The sequence below is a fragment of the Sminthopsis crassicaudata genome, chromosome 2 (assembly GCF_048593235.1).
Source record: "Sminthopsis crassicaudata isolate SCR6 chromosome 2, ASM4859323v1, whole genome shotgun sequence".
Classification (NCBI taxonomy): Eukaryota; Metazoa; Chordata; class Mammalia; order Dasyuromorphia; family Dasyuridae; genus Sminthopsis; species Sminthopsis crassicaudata.
Window position 1 is genome coordinate 223,887,857 of NC_133618.1, and position 20,422 is coordinate 223,908,278.

Here is a 20,422-nt window from a genome sequence, read left to right on the forward strand (position 1 = left end):
TGGGAAAAGGGCTAAAAATTGGGAGAAATCAGGAAATGCTTCATCTAAGAAGTGACACCTGAAGGAAGCAGACGTCACCAGGACACTGAAGGAAGTTAGGAATGATGGAAGATCATTCCAGTCATGGGAAGACCACTTTTATAAAGTCATAGAGGCAGGAGATGCAACATCATATTAGATAAAATAATTTCCATTATTTGTGAGATCATGAAATGCCCATTCATGTTCAGTGTTTCCCAATGGTGATGCATTGACATAGGACTTTAATGGACAATACTTGTGCTATATGTCTTAAAAGGTTGTTTGAAGGAAAGGACTGCATAAGTGGAATTTCATCTCCTCTGGTAACTTGCAGTATTTTCCCCCACTTGTACTGAAGTTATTGTGAATTTCCTTTCATAACCACTTAAGATTCCCAGAATCTTCTATTGGACAGGACCTTAGACATCACTTCTAGACTAACTTTCATCTCATGGGAAGGCTTCAACTTAACAATCCTGCCTTCATACCATGTTTACTCCCCAAGAGTCACATACCCTGCCTTTGGCTAGTGATCTCTTTGCTCCATAAATTTCTGACTTCCCAAGGTGGAAAACTCGATGGATTTATAATCAGATCTGGGTCTGATGCTCACTAGCTGTGTGGAGCAAGTCACTTCATTTCTCTCAATTCTAACATAAGAATGACACTTGTTTTGCCTTCCTCTCAGGCTTACAGTGGAGAAAGCATTTTGCAAAGTGGTTGAAATGCCATACTTCAGTGACATTACAATTACTCTGTATTCAGAGGCAGCTCTGATAGACTTGGTGTTGGGAAGGCTTTCATGTGAATACGTCTGAGATTCTAGGAATTATAATACTAAAATACTGCCTGGCACAAGTAGATAGGCCAGGCCTGGGATCAGGAAGACTCCTCTCCCTGAATTCAAATCAGTCCTCAGATATTTCCTAGCTGTGTAACCCCATGCAAGTCACTTAACCCTATTTGCCTCAGTTTTCTCATCTGTAATATGAAGTAGAAAAGGAGACGTTAAATCTCTCCAGTCTTTGCCAAGAAAACCTAAAATGGGGTCACAGAGAATCAGACATACCCTAAAAGTAATCAAACAACTGGAGATACTTATTAACTGTGCAACCTTAAGCAATTTATTTAACTTCTCTGTGCCTCAGTTTCCTTATCTGTAAAATGGGGTGATACAGACCTACTTTAAAAGGCTGTTATAAGAATCAAGTGAGATAAGGTACCTAAAAAGCTTAAAGTGATATATAAATAATACTGATGCTCTTGCAACTATTAAGATCCAACTTTCTCTTCTTTCTCCCAGCCTCCTCTCAAAACTGTGTCATCAACAAACCATGCCTGAGAACATTTCATTCCACCACCTAAGTCATGGAGGAAAGTGTTACTATTGATTCTCTAGAATAAAACTACTTTTATCATCCCCCTTGCTCATTTCTGACCAGCTGGTACCCATTCTACATCCACCCTTTTAGCTCTCAGTCTACAATACTGAAGACCAAACTCATGCAGAGACAAAGACCAAAAAGACCATCAGAGTAGACCTTACCTTTACCCAATTGGATGTCAACCCCAAGTGGGTAGGGCTCACCATCATATCTTCTGCTGTTTATTGCTGAGTGTTTATTCCATGAATAAATTCAAAAGTCAAAAGCTACCAATCATGAGCTAGATTGCCTCTCTCCATCTCCCTCCATCTTCCAGGCCTATATCTCCATCATGATGGGAGATTAAATGACAAGCTGCCAAGACTCCCCCCCCCCAGCCAGACTGACTGTGATCTCTTTAAGTCACCTTAAAGTGTCTCTAGTTTTATCTGGAGATTAATTTTCCTACTATCCCTCCCCTTAGAGCTTAAGCTTTTAAAAACACAATGTTACATTTCAGCAGAAGTTAAATCTAGGAATCTCTTAATCCTAGGATCATTCTTTTCCCCTTAAAAAAAATCTGGTAACATTTTAATTCGCTGTCATGTTTGGCATGCAATGGAAAGATTCTACTGGATTTGGCATCAGGGGACCTATTTCAGCTTGATATGAACATTACCAAATGAGATAATGGATGCAAAGCTCTTTGCTGACCCTATAGAGCCATATAATGTAAGTTGAATGAGGGATCTGAATAAGCATATATGAAGAGGGAGTACATTGTAAGCATGGAGGGAGCCTCCACAAAAGCACCCAAGTGGGAAGATGGAAGGTTTTGTATTAAGACCAGAGAAAAGGCCAGTGTGATTAGACTATATTATATAATATATGAAGGGAATAAGATGTAAAATGAGAAAGTTAAGTTTGAGTTAGCTTTGCAAACCTCAGAAAATAACCATCTCTGAGTTTATTTCCTCACCTCAAATAAGGATGATAATGCTTCTACTATCTATCTTATAGAAATAGATATAACAAATACAGATATAGATATCTTATAGATATGCTTCTGTAAGAGATAAATTAGAATGTAAAGTGCCTTATAAATTTAAAGAATGATGTAGATGTCAGCTGTGATTAGCATTATTGTTAATGATGTTATCCATACTAAGAGATGGGGGCATTGGCAAGGATAATTAAAAATGGCAGATAATTCAAAGGTTGTTTACATTTACTCTGGAAATCTCTGTGCTCCCAATAAACTTCATTCCCTAATTTAGTTGAGCTTAAACTAGTGATTCCCAGCCTTTGTGTCACGGATACCTAAGGGTATATGTAGTTATTTTAAGGAGTCTACAGATAATTAGGAAAATCCACTTTTAAACAAAGCAATAGGTTTTCTGGGAACTGAATGATATGTCATTCATATATGTATAAATTTTTTCCAAGCAATGTTTTTTTTTAGTCATTACCAGTCACATCTGACTCTTCATGATCCACTTTGGGATTTTCTTGGCAAAGATACTAAAGTGGTTTGCCATTTCCTTCTCCAATTATTTGACAGATGAGGAAACTGAGGCTACCAGAATTAAGTGACATGCCCAGGGTCACACATCCGGTAAGTACAAGAAGCTAGATCTGAATTCAGGAAGATAAGAACTCTATCCACTGGATCATCTAAATGTAGATCCTATTAAGCTATGTTATTGACCCCCTAGTAGCCATCTGCGTCAGACCTTTACCACTTCCTACCCCCTCTACTTGCTGTAATTTCTGAAGAGTCTCCCTGCCTCAGGGTGCTCTTCTCTTCAATCCAACTTTCAGAGTTGTCCAAGTGCAGTCACTAACCCATGAAACTTCCAGAACTCCCTGTTACTTCTAGGATCAAATACAAAAGACTTTGCAACCTGACTCCAAGCTACCTTTCCAATGTTAATTTACGTCACTGCTCTTAATATATACAATGGCCCAATCACATCAGCTTCTTGCTGTTCCTTCTGTAAAACATTTCATCTCCCACCTCCATGCTTTTATACAGGCTATGTCCCCCCAGACTGGAACACACCCTCTCTTTACCTCTGCCTCTTAGAATGCCTAATTTCCTTCAACAATTAGGAGACTCATATACCACCTCCTGGGAGCATGAAATCTCTCCTGGTCCCTAGCTTATACACCTCTCCTATTACCAAAAAAAACCCAGATAATATTTGTTGTTTAATCAATTAGTAATATCTGACTCTTCATGATCCCATTTGGGGTTTTCTTGGCAAAGATACCAAAGTGGTTTGCCATTTCCTTCTCCAGCTCATTTTATAAATGAGGAAACTGACACAAACAGGATTAAATGACTTGCTCAGGGTCACCCAGCTACGGTCTGAGCTCTATTTTGAACTCAATTCTTTCTGATACTATAGAGCTCTGATGCTCTATCCACTGCATCACCTAGCAGTCCTGGATTGTATTTACTTTGTATATGTTTTGCATATACTTAAATGTATCATGCTATCTTTTTGGAAATCTGTAAGCTCCCTAAACATGGCAAGGACTGTTCTCATTTCTGCCTTTATAATTCTAGGACCTAGCACAGTGCTGACACATAGTAGATGCTTGATAAATCTTGTTGATTGACTCATTATGCATTTTCACAACCAACAGTATTGAAAAGTATAACTGCTATTGTTTGAGAGTCTGCTTTTCCCTTTTTCTTTACTTTCTTTTCCTTTCTTTCCTTCCTTTCTCCTTTTTAACAGCTAAATAAGAGATATGATATTGTGGTAGACAGAGAGACAGTGTGGACCACTTGGGTTTGGCTACAATCACTTCATCTCTCATTTCCCTGAGGCAGCTCTTAAAGGCTCCAGAGATAAAGCTGATGTAATTGAAGGGAGGGTGTTTCTCCATCTGGAACCCCTCATACCGATGGAATCACAGTGCTGATCCATTAACAATAACATTTTACATTTGGGTAGCAATTTTCATGACTATTGGTAGCTCTCTCAAGAGTTAATGCTGAGTTGCTGATTGCCATTGTTGACAATGTTGATAATGTTGAAGGGAAGCCCCAAGCCAAGACATTTTTTAATACTGATATTGCCCAAACACAACACTTTAAGGTTTAAAATATATTATATACATCATTTAATTTGAACCTCACAACAACCTTGTGAATGCAAATGTTACAGATATTATGATGCTCATTTTACATATGAGAAAACAGATTCAGAATGGCTAAGCTATTTAATAACACAACTAGTGTCTGGAATAGAATTCAATACCCAGATTTCTTCTGACTCCAAGGTCAATGCCACATTGCTTCTTTCAAAATGGGTCTTCACACTTGAAAAGTTTGATTTGTGTGAAGTATAACTTGTCTTCAACCTGCAGAGTCAATAAAGCTAGGGAAAGGTAGGCCGAGAACATGTATCAGTCCTATACTGAAGATGAACTGGGATCAAAAACTCAAGGGGCAAAAGCCTGGCAGCAGATTGTCCAGCTTCAGAAAGGAACTACATTGATCAGAAACTCATGTCTGGCATCTGCAATTCGGTTGATCTAGTAGATAGAGTATTGACTTGGAATCAAAGCCTCAAACATTTACTATGTAATCCTGAGCAAGTCACTTAAATACTCTCAGCCTTAGCTTTCCCATCTGGAAAATGGGGATAATAACAACACCTACCTCTTATGGTCATTATAAGGGTTAAATAAGAGAGCATTTGTAAAGTGTTTTGTAAATCTTGAAACACTATATAGATGCTAGTTATTATTATTCAGTATTAATGAAATGGTTTCACACATCTGATACTTTAAATTGCACTATTCTCTGCTCCTTGGTCCAAGTCTCAATTTGCTCAGCTATAAAATGAAGATAATGATACCAGCAGTACCTATCTTAAAGGCCTGCAGCTAGGTTCAAATGAGATAATTAATAGGAAGTTCCCTTTTGCAAAATCTGAAGCAGTACAAAAATATCCTGTGGCAGTATAAACATTAAACCAGAAATCAAGCCTTAGGGTCAAGAAGAACCCTGAATTCAAATCCTGTCTTTAACACATCCTGGTTATCTGGCCCTGAACTAGTCACATTACCACTTGATTTTCCTAATCTAGGTCACTCAAGGTTTTTTCCCCAAAAAAATGCATTTTCTTTCTTGCTTTTTTTTTTTTTTACTTGCATTTATCACCCCTCCCTCTTGCCTGCCCCTCACATTGAACAAAGGGTCAATTCAAAGGTTTAGACAAGTGTGAAAGCCCCGCATAAAACATTCTATTTATGAAAAGGTCTGGTAGTATCAGAACAGAAGATGCTAAACTCTCAGGTTTGAGGAGAGTTAAAAATTCTCCCAAGATGTGGGGTATTATAATCTCCAAGAAGTTAAAGCCTATTTTGCTGGGTGCTGGTTTCCCCAATAAATCCATGTGAGTCGATGATTTAGCAAGGGCCTTGGCCGTGTGGTTATTGGCAATAGCAATCTCACTTACACAGAACAACATTTGGAACAAGCCGTAATTTAGAGCGGGATTTATATTGTTTGTTCGGCCGCCACACACTGGGCAAGTCGTAAATCCCCTCAAAGAGGAAGAGGGAAAATTGACAATATTTATGAACTAGAGACAGGGAGGAGAACCCGATTGAGTTCCTTGATTTGTTGCTGCCCTGAAACTGCACCTCCAGACTCCAGCCAATGACAGGACTGTTCCCTCTAGTGCTCAATAGACCCCACAAGCCATTTCCTCCCAGGAGCTGGACCAAAGTCACCCCTCAAGTGTCATATGATTGATGGCGGCAATGGTTAATGAGAAGAATCTGCTATTTCATCAACATGAAGAACTCCATCCACCAAAAGAGATGGAAACCCATCCACAATTTAGTGGGCTAAATTTAGAGGTGGCTAACAGTGTTATAGGTGGGATTTCATCCCAGATCTTCCAGACTCCAAGCCCAGAATGCTGTATACTACATCATGCTGTCCCTCTGGTCTTTGTTTAATGAACTTAATTTCTCCAGGAAAGGGAATAGAAATATGGGAAGGAGCTAAGGAAAGATTTTCATATTATCAATGCTCTGGCCTCCAGAATGAGGAATGCCTCCTGTCGGAGGGCTAATGGGCCCATTTTATCTTCCTATTTGTCTTTACGTTGGTTTAAAGAGAAATGACAACGTAAAAAGGACATCGTTTGAATCCCACTTCTGCCTCTTACTACCTTGTGTGACCTTGAAGGGAGACACTTCATCTCTAGATTTAAGTTTCCTCCTCTGTAACATGAGGGGGCTGGATTAAATGATGACTTTCAAGGTCTCTTCCAGCTCTAAATTTACAATCCTGAATAGAACACATTTCATAGTTTTATTTTACCAAAATTTCATAGGTTTATTTTTGTTGTTTGATTCCTTTCCTGGAAAATTTCTAATTCTCTCTTTAATTCAAATAAGACTATGTGAGACCACAACAGTTACAGAAAATTTTAGTTCAATATAAAAGCTTTTGAAAATATCAAAAGGAATATTATCTCTAGTTTCTACTGTATGGCTTTAACTGATTTTATGCTTATTAATTTTATAATTGAATCAGCTTTTCTTCTGAATTAACTTAAAGTAACAAGTTAACTTCTTATCATCCCCCAAAGGTATGTTGTCCATCCTTGCTTGTCCTTGAACAAACCCTTCTCTGTAACAAACCTATGTAGGAGCCAGGGAGTCTACTAACTCAGGGCTGCAAGAAGTTGTTGGGTTCCATAAAAAAAGTTAATATTCTTTAATTGTCAGAAAGGAGTGATCTTTTAGCCTCATATGGGTGCACTAGGCAGCTTTCTTTAAAATAACCAGTCATTTGTCCCAATCCTCACAATGCTATCTACTAGGTAACAAATTGTATCGTCTTCCCTACCTACCCAGCTCTGCATTATCCAAACAATATTAAGGCTGGTGAGTGCTACATGTGTGTCTTTAAATATTGGGAGAGACCACAGACCCAAGAGTATCCATTTTTTCCTGTCTAGCAAAGCTACATGTAACCTAAGCAGCCCACATTTCATCCATCTCCTCTATGGAGTCTAGAACACATACAAGGCATGTGCTGATTACTTCTAAAGGGAGAGTTTGATGGTGTCATTTCCTCAGTCAAGATGCTCCTCAATGTGACCTTTAAAGTTTATTCAGGATAGGTTTTTTTGTGGGCAAGAATTGTCTATCCTTTCTATTTCCCTGATTCCTGAATAAGAATACAAGCTGCCTGGTAAATGCTGAGTAACTACTATGGATCAGCTGTCTGGTGGCTTAGATTCAGTGTACCCACAGCCAGGGCAGAGAGAATACTGTGCAGCAGCAGTAGAAAGATGGGACAAAATAAACAGAAAAGGGGGAAAGAAGCTGGATTGGAGTGCCGGAAGACCTGAACTAATAACTGTCAATAAATAGCTTCATAACCTGGAGAAAGGGCTTTTATTTCTCTGGTTTGGTTTTCTCATTTGTGAAAGGAGGGAGCTGAACTGCTAAGTATGACCTGGAAAGGGTCAGGGACAAGAAATATCCCACATCCACCAAAATGTCATTGCAGCATTTTCTGTAATAACAAAGAAAACAGAATGTCCATTCATTGGGGAATAGCTACCAACGTGGAGCACAAATGTGATGGAGTATTACAGCACTGTGAGAAATGATGATGATAAATATTAATATCATTATTATTATATAATAATATTATATTACAATATAGTGTATATTATGTATTATTGTAATATAAGAAATATTAAGAAATGGGGTGAGATGGACTGCAAAGCAAGGTAAGAAAATGAGGAAAACAGCATACACAATGATTAGTACAATATAAATGAAAGAATGACAAAATAATGGAAACTGACCACTGTTAAATCATAATGGCCAAGCTTGGCTCCAATGAAGATTGGTTACGAATGAGCCTGCCTACAAAAATGAGCAAGACAGCTTTGCAGCTAAGCTGTAGAATAAGCTGTTGTTGGTCAACCATTTTCAATCATGATTGACTTTGTGATCCCATTTGAGGTCACACAAACATACTTCCTTTTCCAGCTCATTTTACAGAAACTGAGTCAATCAGGGTTAAGTGATTTGCTCAGGATCATACTGCTAGTGAGTGTCTTAGGACCAGAGTTGAACTCAAGAAGAGGAGTATTCCCGACCTCAGACCCAGCACTCCTCCTGCTGTGTCACCTAGCTGCCCAGGAGAATGTATTTTGTCTTTTTTAAAAAAAGGAAAATTGTGTAACAGAGATTCATAGTTGTCATGAACAATACAATTTTTATGTTCTCCTGTATATTTGGAAAGACTATATGTGATTTTAAAAAATTGTTTTTTAAAAAAAAATGCACTTCCACTTCTCTATTTGTAGACTTGAGGGGAGGGCGGGAATGGGTGTGGAATCTTTCTTTTGATACATTGATTGCTTTTTCTGAACGTTTTTTTTTCTTCTTTTAAAAATTCTTTGTTGGGGTAGCTAGGTGGAGCAGTGGACAGAGCAACAGCCCTGAAGTCAGGAGGACCTGAGTTCAAATCTGACCTCAGACACTTAACACTTCCTAGCTGTGTGACCCTGGGCAAGTCACTTAACCCCAATTGCCTCAGGGGGAAAAAAACCTTTGTTATAAGTAATGGCTCTAAGATATATATGGAAAAGTAGATGATATAAAAACAAAAGATAGCACTCTGTGCATGTGTGTGTTTAAGTGTAAGTACATTTATAGACAGACAAGCAAGCATACAAATACATGTGGGACTACTATGCAATCCGGCACGTCTGATTCCATCAGACTTCCTGGGCAGTTTTGACACAGCCTTTACCTGGAGGACAGGGAGATTGGTCGCCGGTCTGTCACCCCACTAGCTGAGTGACTGTGGATCAGCACCTTAATGTCTCTGAGCCTTAACTTAGCTGGGTAAAATGAGGTACTCTCTAAGGTCCCTTCCTGCCAGTTCTAAACCCTGTGAGTCCTGGAGGATCCCACCGTGCTTAACTAATTGGCTCCCTGCTGAAATGCAGCTTCCTCTAGGGTAGGACCAGGCTTTTGTTAAACAACACACATCAACACCTCCCAGTGTTGTTGAACAGATGTAGAAGTGAAGACAATACGTTTATATGGAATCCAAATTGTGACAGCAGATTTATTTGGGAGGAAGAGGCACTGACTGGGACAAAACTGAACTCCAGGCAGGAGGCAGTTAGAGCTGAGAGTGAAGGGGGGTGTTAGAATCTCATCCACCACCAGCATCCCATTTTCCAAGTGAAGAGCAGCAGAGAAATTGAGAGATTTGCCTAAACCTCACCCACTGAGGTGCAGCCAAGTAGTTGTAAGCCAGACTCTTTCCTCTAGTTATTTCTATGTTAAAAAGAAAATTTGCACCCCTAGCTAAGCTGCCCCAGAAGTCTCATGAAATCAGAGAATGTTGGAGGCAAAGGGACCTTGGAGGCCAGGTAGGCCAAATCTCTACCTAGAATTCATGAGCTCCCAAGGGGTGGGTGGATAGATTTCAGGGGGCCTATCAACTTGAATTGGGGGGGGGAGAGAAATGGCATCTTTATTTTTTACTAATCTTTAATTTCCTTTGTAATCCTTTCATTTGAAAACATCATAGAAGAAGAGTCCAAACACTTCATTAGACTACTAAAAAGGTCCAGGACACAAAAAAGGTGACAAAGCCCTGTTCTAGTCCAATATTCTCATTTAAAAATATATATATTGCTGATTTATTTCTACATCACCTATATTTCCTGATTCATCCTTCCCTTCCTATTTCCAACTCGCAGAAAAGCAACCTTTATGACCAAGAATAAAAAAAAAAGCGAAAAAAAATAATTTAGCAAAACTAACCAACACATCATCTGACTGACAATATATGCAGTATTACTGTTAGCATCAGTAATTGTAAAAACTTGGATTTATATCAGGCTTTATAGTGTATAAAGCATTTCATATCCATGATCTTATCTGATGCTTACAGCCATCCTGGGAGGTAGGCAGAAGCTGGGACTATGGTACCCGTATGCATACATCATGAGGCAGCTAAATAATATTACAGATACAGCACTCTGACCTGAAGCCTGGAGGATCTAAGTTCAAATCTGGCTTCAGATACTTCCTAGCTGTGTGGGTTAAGTTGCTTAACTTTTATTTGCCTCAATTTCCCCGTCAGTAAAATGGAAATAACAATAGCACCTACCACTCATGATAGTTGTGAGAATCAAATGAAATATTTGTAAAGCTGTTTGGAAACTTGAAAGCGTTAACTATATGCCATCAACAAAAGTATTTTAGTAATAATACTAATGAATAATAATGTCTATTTTCCCCCAGAGCAAATATAAGATTCATGGGGACAAAGACTGTTTCATTTTGGTCTTTGAACACCCAGTGCCTGACACATGGTGGGACTTTCCTAAAAGCTTGCTGATTAATGGGCATCCAGGTCTCCCAACAAGTGCCCTCACTTCCAAAAGTCCTGTTAAATGAAGGGATTCAACTCCAAGCTTTAAAAGTCTATCATGATGTGCCCCATCAACAGTCCCAAGGCCATGGGCTATCTAGGTTGGCCCTATTCCACACTTATTCCATGAAGTAACATTTGGGATCATGAGTCAGATTCAGTCAGTGCTCCCAGACCCAAACTGCCAAGCCTCATTGGCTCATCCAGATTGTTAGAGTTGGGAGGAGCCTTAAGACTCACCTAATGCAACCATATTTTCTAGGTGAGGAAAGGAAGGAAGGATAAAGAAGTGTCTCAGCCAGGGTCACCCAGCTTCCAGGGAAGAGAGGGAGGACTCATTCCCAGATCTTCAGAGTTTTAACCTCCTTTTCTTCCCTTTATGATGAGGATTCCTCAGCTTTTTTGTCATAGACCCTTTTCATAGCCTTAGGAAGCTATGAATCCCTTCTCTGAATAATAGTTTTAAATATATAGTATAAAATGCATAGCATTGTAAAGCAGTTCTAATAATGCAAAAGCTATAAAAATATATTTTTTAAAGTTTATAGATCCTAGATTGAATACACCCCTTATACCATTCTAAAAATCAAGGCCTTCTTAGAGACCATTAATCTGAGAATCAACCAGTATTTTCTGATTTGTAAGCAGGAAAAGTAGACATTTGAGATTTTCAGCTATTTTAAGGAATGGCTGATAGTTAATGGATAAAGAACCAACTTCAGTGACAGGATTTGAGTTTAAATCCTACCTCGACCATATATTGACTATGTGATTCTGGGTAAGTCACCCGTTTCCTCAGGTGCTTAAATAAATCTCTAAGACAGTAAATTGCAGAGCAAACCCTGATTGCACTGGTAGAGGGAATGGTTTCCTACACCCATGAAGTCACAGATATGAACCAAAACAAGCCAAACCTCCATGGAGCTTTGAGAGAAAGAGGAGCTGTCTCCAAGCTAGGAGGTGGCATCTCACCTATGTTCTCAATCATGGCATCTAGAGCCATCACAGCAGCTCCGTAAATGGCAGAACTCTTGGAGTTGAGGTTATCTGAGACCACAGTGACCACGGAGACCAGCACCGGGTGCAAGTTGTCTTTGAGGTGAGGGATCATTTCTGTAAAGACCTCGAGAGCACATTGGTTCACTTTCTTGTTGGGATCCTGCAGCCTCGGGATGAAAATATCGAAGATCTGGGAAGACAAAGGAAAAACAAAGACTCTCTGGGGGTCCTTGTGGGTCGAGCAGGGAGGATATGAAGAAAAAAGAGATGTAGTAGTCAACTAAGTGATCTGTGCAGGCTGTGGGAGTTCATTATCAAGAGATACTGAAGACCATTATTTCATAGACAGTGTGGTATGGTAGAAAGAGGGCTGCAAGTCTCTCTGTATCCAAAAGAGATCTTAAAGGAGGGAAAGGGATCACATGTGCAAAAATGTTTGTAGCCATTCTTTTCATAGGAAGGAAATGGAAACTGAGTGGATGCTCATCAATTGGAGAAAGGCTGAATAAGTTATAGTATATGAATGTTATGGAATATTATTGTTCTGTAAGAAAAGACCAGCAGGATGATTTCAGAGAGGCCTGGAGAGACTTACATGAACTTATGCTAAGTGAGGCAAGAGGAACTAAAAGAACATTATACATAGCAACAAGATTATGTGATGATCAAATGTGATGGATTTGGCTCTTTTTTAACAATATGATAATTCAAGGCGATTCCAATAGATTTGGGATGGAAAGTACCAATCACATCCCGAGTGAGAACTATGGAGACTGAGTGTGGATTAAAACATAGTTATCCATATTTAACATGTATTTGGTCAACCTGCCATCTGGGGGAGGAGGTGAGAGGAAGGAGGAGAAAAGGTGAAACAAAAGGTTTTGCAATTGTCAATGCTGGAAAATTACTTATGCATAAAATTTTTGTAAAAAAACCCAACATAGTTATCTTCACTTTTTTGTTTGTTTTTTCTTTGTCATTTTTCCCCTCTTGATTTTTCTTGCACAACATGACCAAAATGGAAATATGTTTAAAAGGATTGTACATATTTAATCTATATTAGATTGCTTACTATCTTGGGGAGGCAAGAAATAAGGGGGAAAAGGAAAAAAATTCGGAACACAAAATCTTACAAAAATGAATGTAGAAAATTATATTTACCTGTTATTTGGAAAAATAAAATATTATTTTAAAAAAGAAAAAAAATGGCTAGAATTTGACCTAGAAGATTTTGGTTCAAATCTTGGCTCTGTGCAGTCTTGGATAAATTGCCTAGACTTTCTGAGCTTCTGCTCCCTCATATGTAAAATGAGGGAGTTCAATTCTGAGGGGTGTCAAACTCAAATAGAAAAATTCCTACTGGCTGTACATTGATTTAGAAAAATGCAACTTAATATAATCTAACTTTTGTATTTTTATAAATTAAATTTTATTATTTTAATATGGTTGCAGCTACATTTGGACTTTTTTATGGACCATGCATGAGTAGATGGCCTCTAAGGTCCTTTTACAGATCTATTATTTGAGGAGTAAATAATACATATTGATTATCCACATACCCACATGCATGAATGTTTATCACTTGCCACATGGGATAGCACAATATCAGGCATTAAAAAAAAGCAAGAAAACCAACTTCTTTCCTGTCCAAACAGAGATACACAATACTGAAGCAGGAGTAAGTATGCCTGGCTTTCAGGCAGTGGAGCAATTGAAATACACTTTCCTGAGAGACAAAGGAACTAGTGTGAGTCCCAGCTTTGTCAATAACTGTATGATTCTGGGCAGGTCATTTAACTACCCCAACTCTCTACCTTGTCTGTATAATGGGAATAAACCTGTTCTTCCTACCTCACAGGTTTGTTATAAGACTCAACTTTTTTTTTTTTAAATAATGCCAGGAAAGAGCTTTTGAAACATGAAGCACCACACAAATGTAAGCCACCCTGCCATCATCTCTGCTTCTACCCGTATGGTCATGCTTTGGTAGATAAATCCTCTAAAACTCAAGTTCCCTTGCATTCAAGGTGGCCATATTAAAAATGAGATAAAATGCCCATAAATCATGTGAAGCAGAATGATAAAGGACCTGAGGGATCATCTACTTGTTATCTGTCCAAAACTTCCTAGCAATGAGAAACATGCAAAGTGAAAATTCTAGGGCTTATGCAGTAGTCAGCCCTTCATCTTTAGAGGTCTTTCAAGTGGAAGCTGCCTGACCCCTTGCCAGGGGAGAGGACTCTTTCTCAGACAAAGAGAGCCTCTCTGAGACTTCTTCCAAGCCTGAGGTGCCATTGTGGCTCCTAGCACAGTCTTCAAGTAGAGAGAAGGAATAGACAGGGGATCATGTCTAAAGTCACTTCAAATCAACAGAGACAGCCACAGAGCCAAAGTGGGGAAGCCTCTTCAAAGGCATTTTTTAGCAAGTTTATTGACAAGTAAACTTGATAAAAATGAACCAAACAAATGAAAAACAACTGGCCTTCTCTGCATGACTTCTGTGTCCCGGTGTGCTCACCTGTGTTAGGTTGGTGGTGATAAAATTGTGGTTATTCTTGCAGTGGGCAAGGAGAAGGGTAATGCCCTCCATTCGGGTCCGGTATTCCTTGGATTGCAGCAGTGAGCTCAGCTCCTTCAGCTGCTCTATCATCTCCGCATTACGTATGTTGCTACGATGGACCACCACTGGCTCGATCTCTGCGCTGCACCTATGAGGGGTTCAGGAGCTGCCTCAGAGGCAGCCTCCAAGAAGTGCCCCCTCCCAGACAGACAGCTTCCCTGCCTCTCCTTCCCCATCATTTACTCCTACCCCTTGGGACAATTGGGGCCATAGAAACGAGCTCTGGGGGTGAGACTTACAACACCAACCAATCTTGGCCATTAGTTATGGACATTCCCACTCAACCTATGGCTTGAAAAAACTATAGTTCATAGAAACTCTGTGAATTCTCCCTTCTCTGAGGGCCCCAGGGACATCAGGCATTAGTCAGGTGACACTGGAATATAGATGTAAACCTGCAAAGGTCCTCCGAAGCCTTCTGTACAACCCTTTCATTTTACAGATGAGAGAAATTCATTCCAAAGAGAGGTTAAGGAACATGTAACATAGTTACATATCAAAGGCATAATCTGAACTTTTCAGGAAAAAAGAAAAAAGGAGGGGAAAGCAGAGCAGAGAGGAAAGGAGAGGAGAATGGAAAGGAAAGCAGAGAGGAGAGGGAAGGAGAGGGGAAGGGAGAAGGGAAAGGAGGAAAGGGGAGAGGAGGAGAGAGAGGAAAGATTTGTTGATTTGAATGCCTGGAACCAAGTTAAAAATAAAGGTTGAAGGCAATGAAGGAATCAAGAAAACAGTGAAAGTTTAAGGGTATAGAATGAGAGATACATTTTTAGGCATGGCCACTAGGGAAATTTGTTTGGCCTGAGTGCATATTTGTCCACAAGGGTTTTATTTCCACTTATTTTCAATTTTTCAATAGTGGAAGACTGGGAATGAGAAAAAATAAATGCTTCTTAAGGTAATTAAAAGGAAAAAAGGAAGGGAAGGGAAAGGAGAGAGAAAGACAGGGGCAGAGGGAGAGAAAGGGCAGGGAGAGAGGGAGAGAAGGAAGTAGGATGGAAGGAAGTTTGTAGTAAGAGGACCTGGGTTGAATTCCCAGTTTTGCCACTTCTTGTCTTTGTGACTTTGACCAAAGACTTTTGACCTTCCTTGGTCCCCTTTTCCTTCTCTGTAAAATGAGGTTCCTAAATGACTTCCAGGGACCTCCTTTCAGCTTAAACTGTACAAGATAAACTGAACAACTGCTCTAAATTGCTGTGCTAAAACACTTGAAAAAACACAGACATTGCCCCAATTTATTCAAATTCAGTGAAAAATAGGACTCAGAATATTGTATACAGGATGACGTCTACCTCCTTATATCACACTAGTGTGTCTATACAAGCATTGACTTTTAGTCCCATTGTGGCCCAAGACCTATTTTCCTTCCCACAATGCTATTTCCCATTACCCACCAGGACATAAAGGTTCTCCTCACAGACTGGTCCTAGTCAGTCCTCTCTCCCATAGATCTTTAAATCAGAATTCTATAATTCAAAAGCAGTGTCATACCCTTGTTCAGTAATTCGGATTTCCTCCGAGGCGATTGAGTTCTTTATTTTGCGGCCCTTGATAGGTGGAGGCTCTATATTTTCTTCAACTCCCTAAAAATAATCCATATATACAGAAATAATGAAGGGACAGGCCCATTCTAGAAGCACCACAACACACCCCAACGACCAGGAAACAAACAGAAGATGACCACCATCCGATTGGATTTTCACAACACAAACAGCAGCCCACCCAGAAATGTGCCTTGGCTCTTTACAAACCAGACCTTTAGACTTGCTTTCTATACCATGAGCCTCAAAGTCTGTGAAGGTCAAGCAAAATCCACTGCAAGGAACAAAAGGAGATTGAAACACCTTTCCTATGTGTCTCCAGAGTCTACTCAGCTAAGAAAGGCTTGCCTTGGTTTTTCTTCCACAGCTATTAGAAAAGCTGGATCTTGAAAGGGAGAACTGTTTCTTTCTTGTTCTTGTATGCCTGGTAGTACCTGGCACATAGTAGGAACTTGATAAAAATTTGTTGTTTGATTTATGGAAGACTAAATGTTATGACTTCTATACTTGACTAGTTTGTAGTTTAAGAATTCTTGGTTCAAAAACTAGCTATTATTTACTAATACTGTCTCCACACCAATATGGACTTCAGGTATCTCATCCATAAAATGGAAGTACTAATATTTGCACTATCTACCTCACATAGTTATTTTGGAGAAAGTACTATGTAGACTTAAGCCACTCATGAAAATGTGAATTATTATTTAAAATCTCCATCTGTTTCCCTAAAGGGATTAGCAATTAAAGCCTTAAGAAAAGCTGAAACAAAGCAAAATTTTTTTAAAAGTAAAAAAGAAAGAGTATAATATAATACCTATAGAAATTGTACAGCTTGTGTGAATTTGAGCAAATTATATCACTGGGTGTCAGTTTCCTGAAAGGGATCTCAGTCATCTAGTTGAATCCTCTCATTTTACAAACAAGGAAACTGAGGCCAGGGAGAATAAGTAAAAAGGTCATGTGCTCAACATGGGTATCACATTTTAGGAAGAACATTGATTAACCAGAGAATAACCAGGATATTCAATAGACTGAATATCATCACTGAAAGAGCTTAAATTAATTTTACATAAGAGAAAACTGATTCAAGCTGGGAATACTCAAGACCAGGAATCATCTGGTCTGAGCCCCTCATCCAAGAGATGAAGGACTGAGGCCCAGGGAAGTCAGAGGACTTTGCTCCAAGTGACATAACTGACAGAGCTTTTGACCCTTACTTAGTCTAGCATTATTTTTCCTCCACCATGGCTACCTCTTTCAAAAAGAGGAGGAAAAAATCTAGGAGAAAGTACATTAAGGAATGTTGAAACCTTAGAAAGTAACAAGTGAAAATTCTGTCCCATCTCCAGCTCTGCCCTTGCCCTAAAATTCCTTGCAGGGATCATAATTTTGACAATCAATTTCCATTCCTCCATCATCTCCTTGAGGCTGCATTTGATCATCGCCATGGAGTCCTCCTCCAAGCCAGAAGTTCGGACTCCCTCTTCATGCTTGGCACCCACCTTTTGTTTTATGGTTGCCATCACATCACACAGGTCATGAGATGGGAAGGACTGTTTCAGGAATGCATCAAACCTTGAGTTTGACATCAAGGTGTTCATCATCTTCCGACCACAAAATCTGCAATGAGAAGAAGAAAAAGATAAGGACAGCCTTAATGGAAGCTGCCTTCATCCCCTCTACAAACATGGATTGCTCCTGACCAATATGGGGATTTGACAGCAACTCTTGGACATTTAGAATGTCATTGTCCCGTTTCCCTCTTAAATACATCCTAGAAAATCTCTCTAACATGGAATCTTTCTCAGCTGGAAACTGAAAGGCTCTTGGGTTGTGAGATCACCTGGAGGATAAGTATGCTGATGAAAATCTCTCTGCATTGAGAGCTCCAGGTGCTTACTCAGATGTGTCAAGTTCACAGATCATAGTTACAAACCAAGATCTAGAAGTGATCATAGACACCATCTAGACGAATCCTTCCTATCAATAAGAAACTGAGGTAGAGTGGGATTCATTGATTTTGTTCAGGGTCACACAGCTCACAAGTGTTTCAGATGAGATTTCAACCTGTGTCTTCCTCACTCCAGCTGTGGTACTCAATCTATTCTAGATAGAGATTTCTACATCGAACATATCATCTCACTGTACTCTCCAGATTGTTTTGAGCCATGACATTTGACCTCTTATGTCAAAAATACCAAAAGACTCTAAAGAAAGTGTACATTTTCCACGTGTGCACCCTTAGAAAATTACTTCAATTTTTAAAAAATGAATGTGACCTCCACTCACTTTTTTTCTCAGAACATTGTCACAGAAACTTAGGACAGACATGAGAAGAGACTGTTTATTAGCAAGTAGATATTTTTACTCAAAGTTTCCAAGTGTCCACGACATTGAACTTCATGATGCTAACACAACCACAGATGCCTGGGAACTCTGGGTAAAAATGTTTACTTACTTGCATACAGACACTCTCCATTTCCTAAGTTTCCATGGTAACACAGAAAAGAACAAGTTGGAGTTACATACAAAAAAAATCCACATTGTTCTCTTCAAACATGTTCTGATTTAGTTCCCATAAACATATCTCTAAGTACAAACCCTTCTAACCCTAACAGTGTAGGCTTCTAGGGTCTTCTATAACATGAAAAATAATTTTCCCCCAGTAGCCTATAAGTCTAAAACTTGGAACATCACTATCAGACAACCCTACTGTTCTTTTCTTTCCTCTTTGTTCTAATGAAGATCATGCTTTTTAAAGGAAATAATAGATAGATCCCATTAATGTCCAGACAGAGGCAAATATAGAAGCATAAAACTAATATTCCTTTGATTAGTGAAAGGTGCTAACAAGACCACTAAAGTTCTCTGGAAGTTTTCCTGGTTCTATAACCCAGATTTGACAATCAAAAAAATCTGCCATTGGTCAACAGGGAAAGCAAATGAGCCAGAATATATGGAGCAAAAAAAAAAAAACAATCTCATCCCCTCTGTGGAAAGACTACCAAAAAAAAAAAAAAACCTCAGGCTGATAAATGGTCAAATGATATGAACAGACAATTTTCAGATGATGGAATTAAAGCCATCTATAGTCACATGAAAAAAACGCTTTAAATCACTAATGATTAGAGAAATGCAAACTAAAACAACTCTGAGGTACTACACACCTCTCTGATTGTCTAAGATGACAGGAAAAGATAATGACAAATGTTGGAGGAGATATGAGAAAACTGGGACACTGATGCATTGTGGGTGGATTTGTGAAATGATTCAACCATTCTGGAAAACAATCTGGAACTAAGTCTAAAGAACTGTAAAGCCATGCACACCCTTTGACCCATCAGGGCCACTAGTGGGTCTGCATCCCAAGAAATCATAAAGGAGGGAAGAAGACCCACATGTGCAAAAATGTTTGTAGCAGCCCTTTTTGTGGTAGCGAAGGATTGGAAAATGAGTAGATGCCCATCAGTTGGGTGAATGGCTGAATAATCTGTGGTACATGAAAATAATGGAATATTATTGTTCTATAAAAATGATGAACAAGCTGATTTTAGAAAGGTCTGGAAAGATTTGCATGAATTGATGCTGAGCTAAACAGGCAGAACCAGGAATACATTGTAACCAATAATGGCAAGAATGTGAGATGATCAATTATGAAAGACTGGTTCAGTGATCTAAGCCAATTCCAATAGACTTTAAACAGAAAAATGCCATCTGCATCCAGAAAAAGAACTATGCAGATTGAATATAAATCAACATATGCTATGTTCACTTTTTTCTGAGGATTTTTTTCTCTTCCATGATTTTTCCTTTTTGTTCTGATTTTTCTCTCCCAACATGATTCATAAAGCAATGTGTATTAAAAATAATTTTTTTAAAAAGCTCATGTTCCCTGGGACTGAATACCTAGTTCACTTTTTAATAACAAAGACTAGCCTTCGAGAATATGAGAAAAGTGGGGGACCAGGCGTGGAACACTAAATGTACAATTGGACACGGTTGGTAGGTGGGTTCTGTTGAACTATTTTTTTTTCTTTTAAAAAAAAATCTGTTGCAAGGGAAGACTTACTGTGTAGGAGATAAGGGAAATTATTTGGAAATACTTGTAATGAAAAAGTTCATTTAAAAAAATATGAAGAACTGGTATCTCTCTTGCCCAGAGCTGGACCTGGGGAGCAACATTCGCATTAGGTAGCTGACTAGGGGGTAACATGAAACACTTTTTAATATAATCAGCTGTGCGAAATAAATATTATCCTAAAAGTCAGAGGACCTGGCTCCAATCTGGAGTCATGCCCATTTGCTCCCTGTGTGTCCTGAGCCTCAGATTTCTCATCTATAAAATGGGGAGGAGTCTGACTAGATCAGGGCTTCTTAAACTTTTTCCACTGGCAAACCTCCTTTTTGCCTGAGAAATTTTGATGAA

The 20,422-nt window shown here is 39.0% G+C and overlaps 1 protein-coding gene across 1 annotated transcript in view; it reads right to left on the reverse strand.

Annotated features, from left to right (window-relative positions):
- TOGARAM2 (TOG array regulator of axonemal microtubules 2) overlaps positions 1-20,422 on the reverse strand; it is an 87,083-nt gene that overhangs the window by 19,228 nt on the left and 47,433 nt on the right. The window contains exons 16-19 of the mRNA XM_074284747.1: positions 17,499-17,616; positions 15,947-16,038; positions 14,357-14,546; positions 11,812-12,028 (exon numbers count right to left, since the gene is read on the reverse strand). Of these exons, the coding sequence (XP_074140848.1) occupies positions 11,812-12,028; positions 14,357-14,546; positions 15,947-16,038; positions 17,499-17,616 (617 nt within the window). The remainder of the gene's footprint in view (positions 1-11,811; positions 12,029-14,356; positions 14,547-15,946; positions 16,039-17,498; positions 17,617-20,422) is intronic.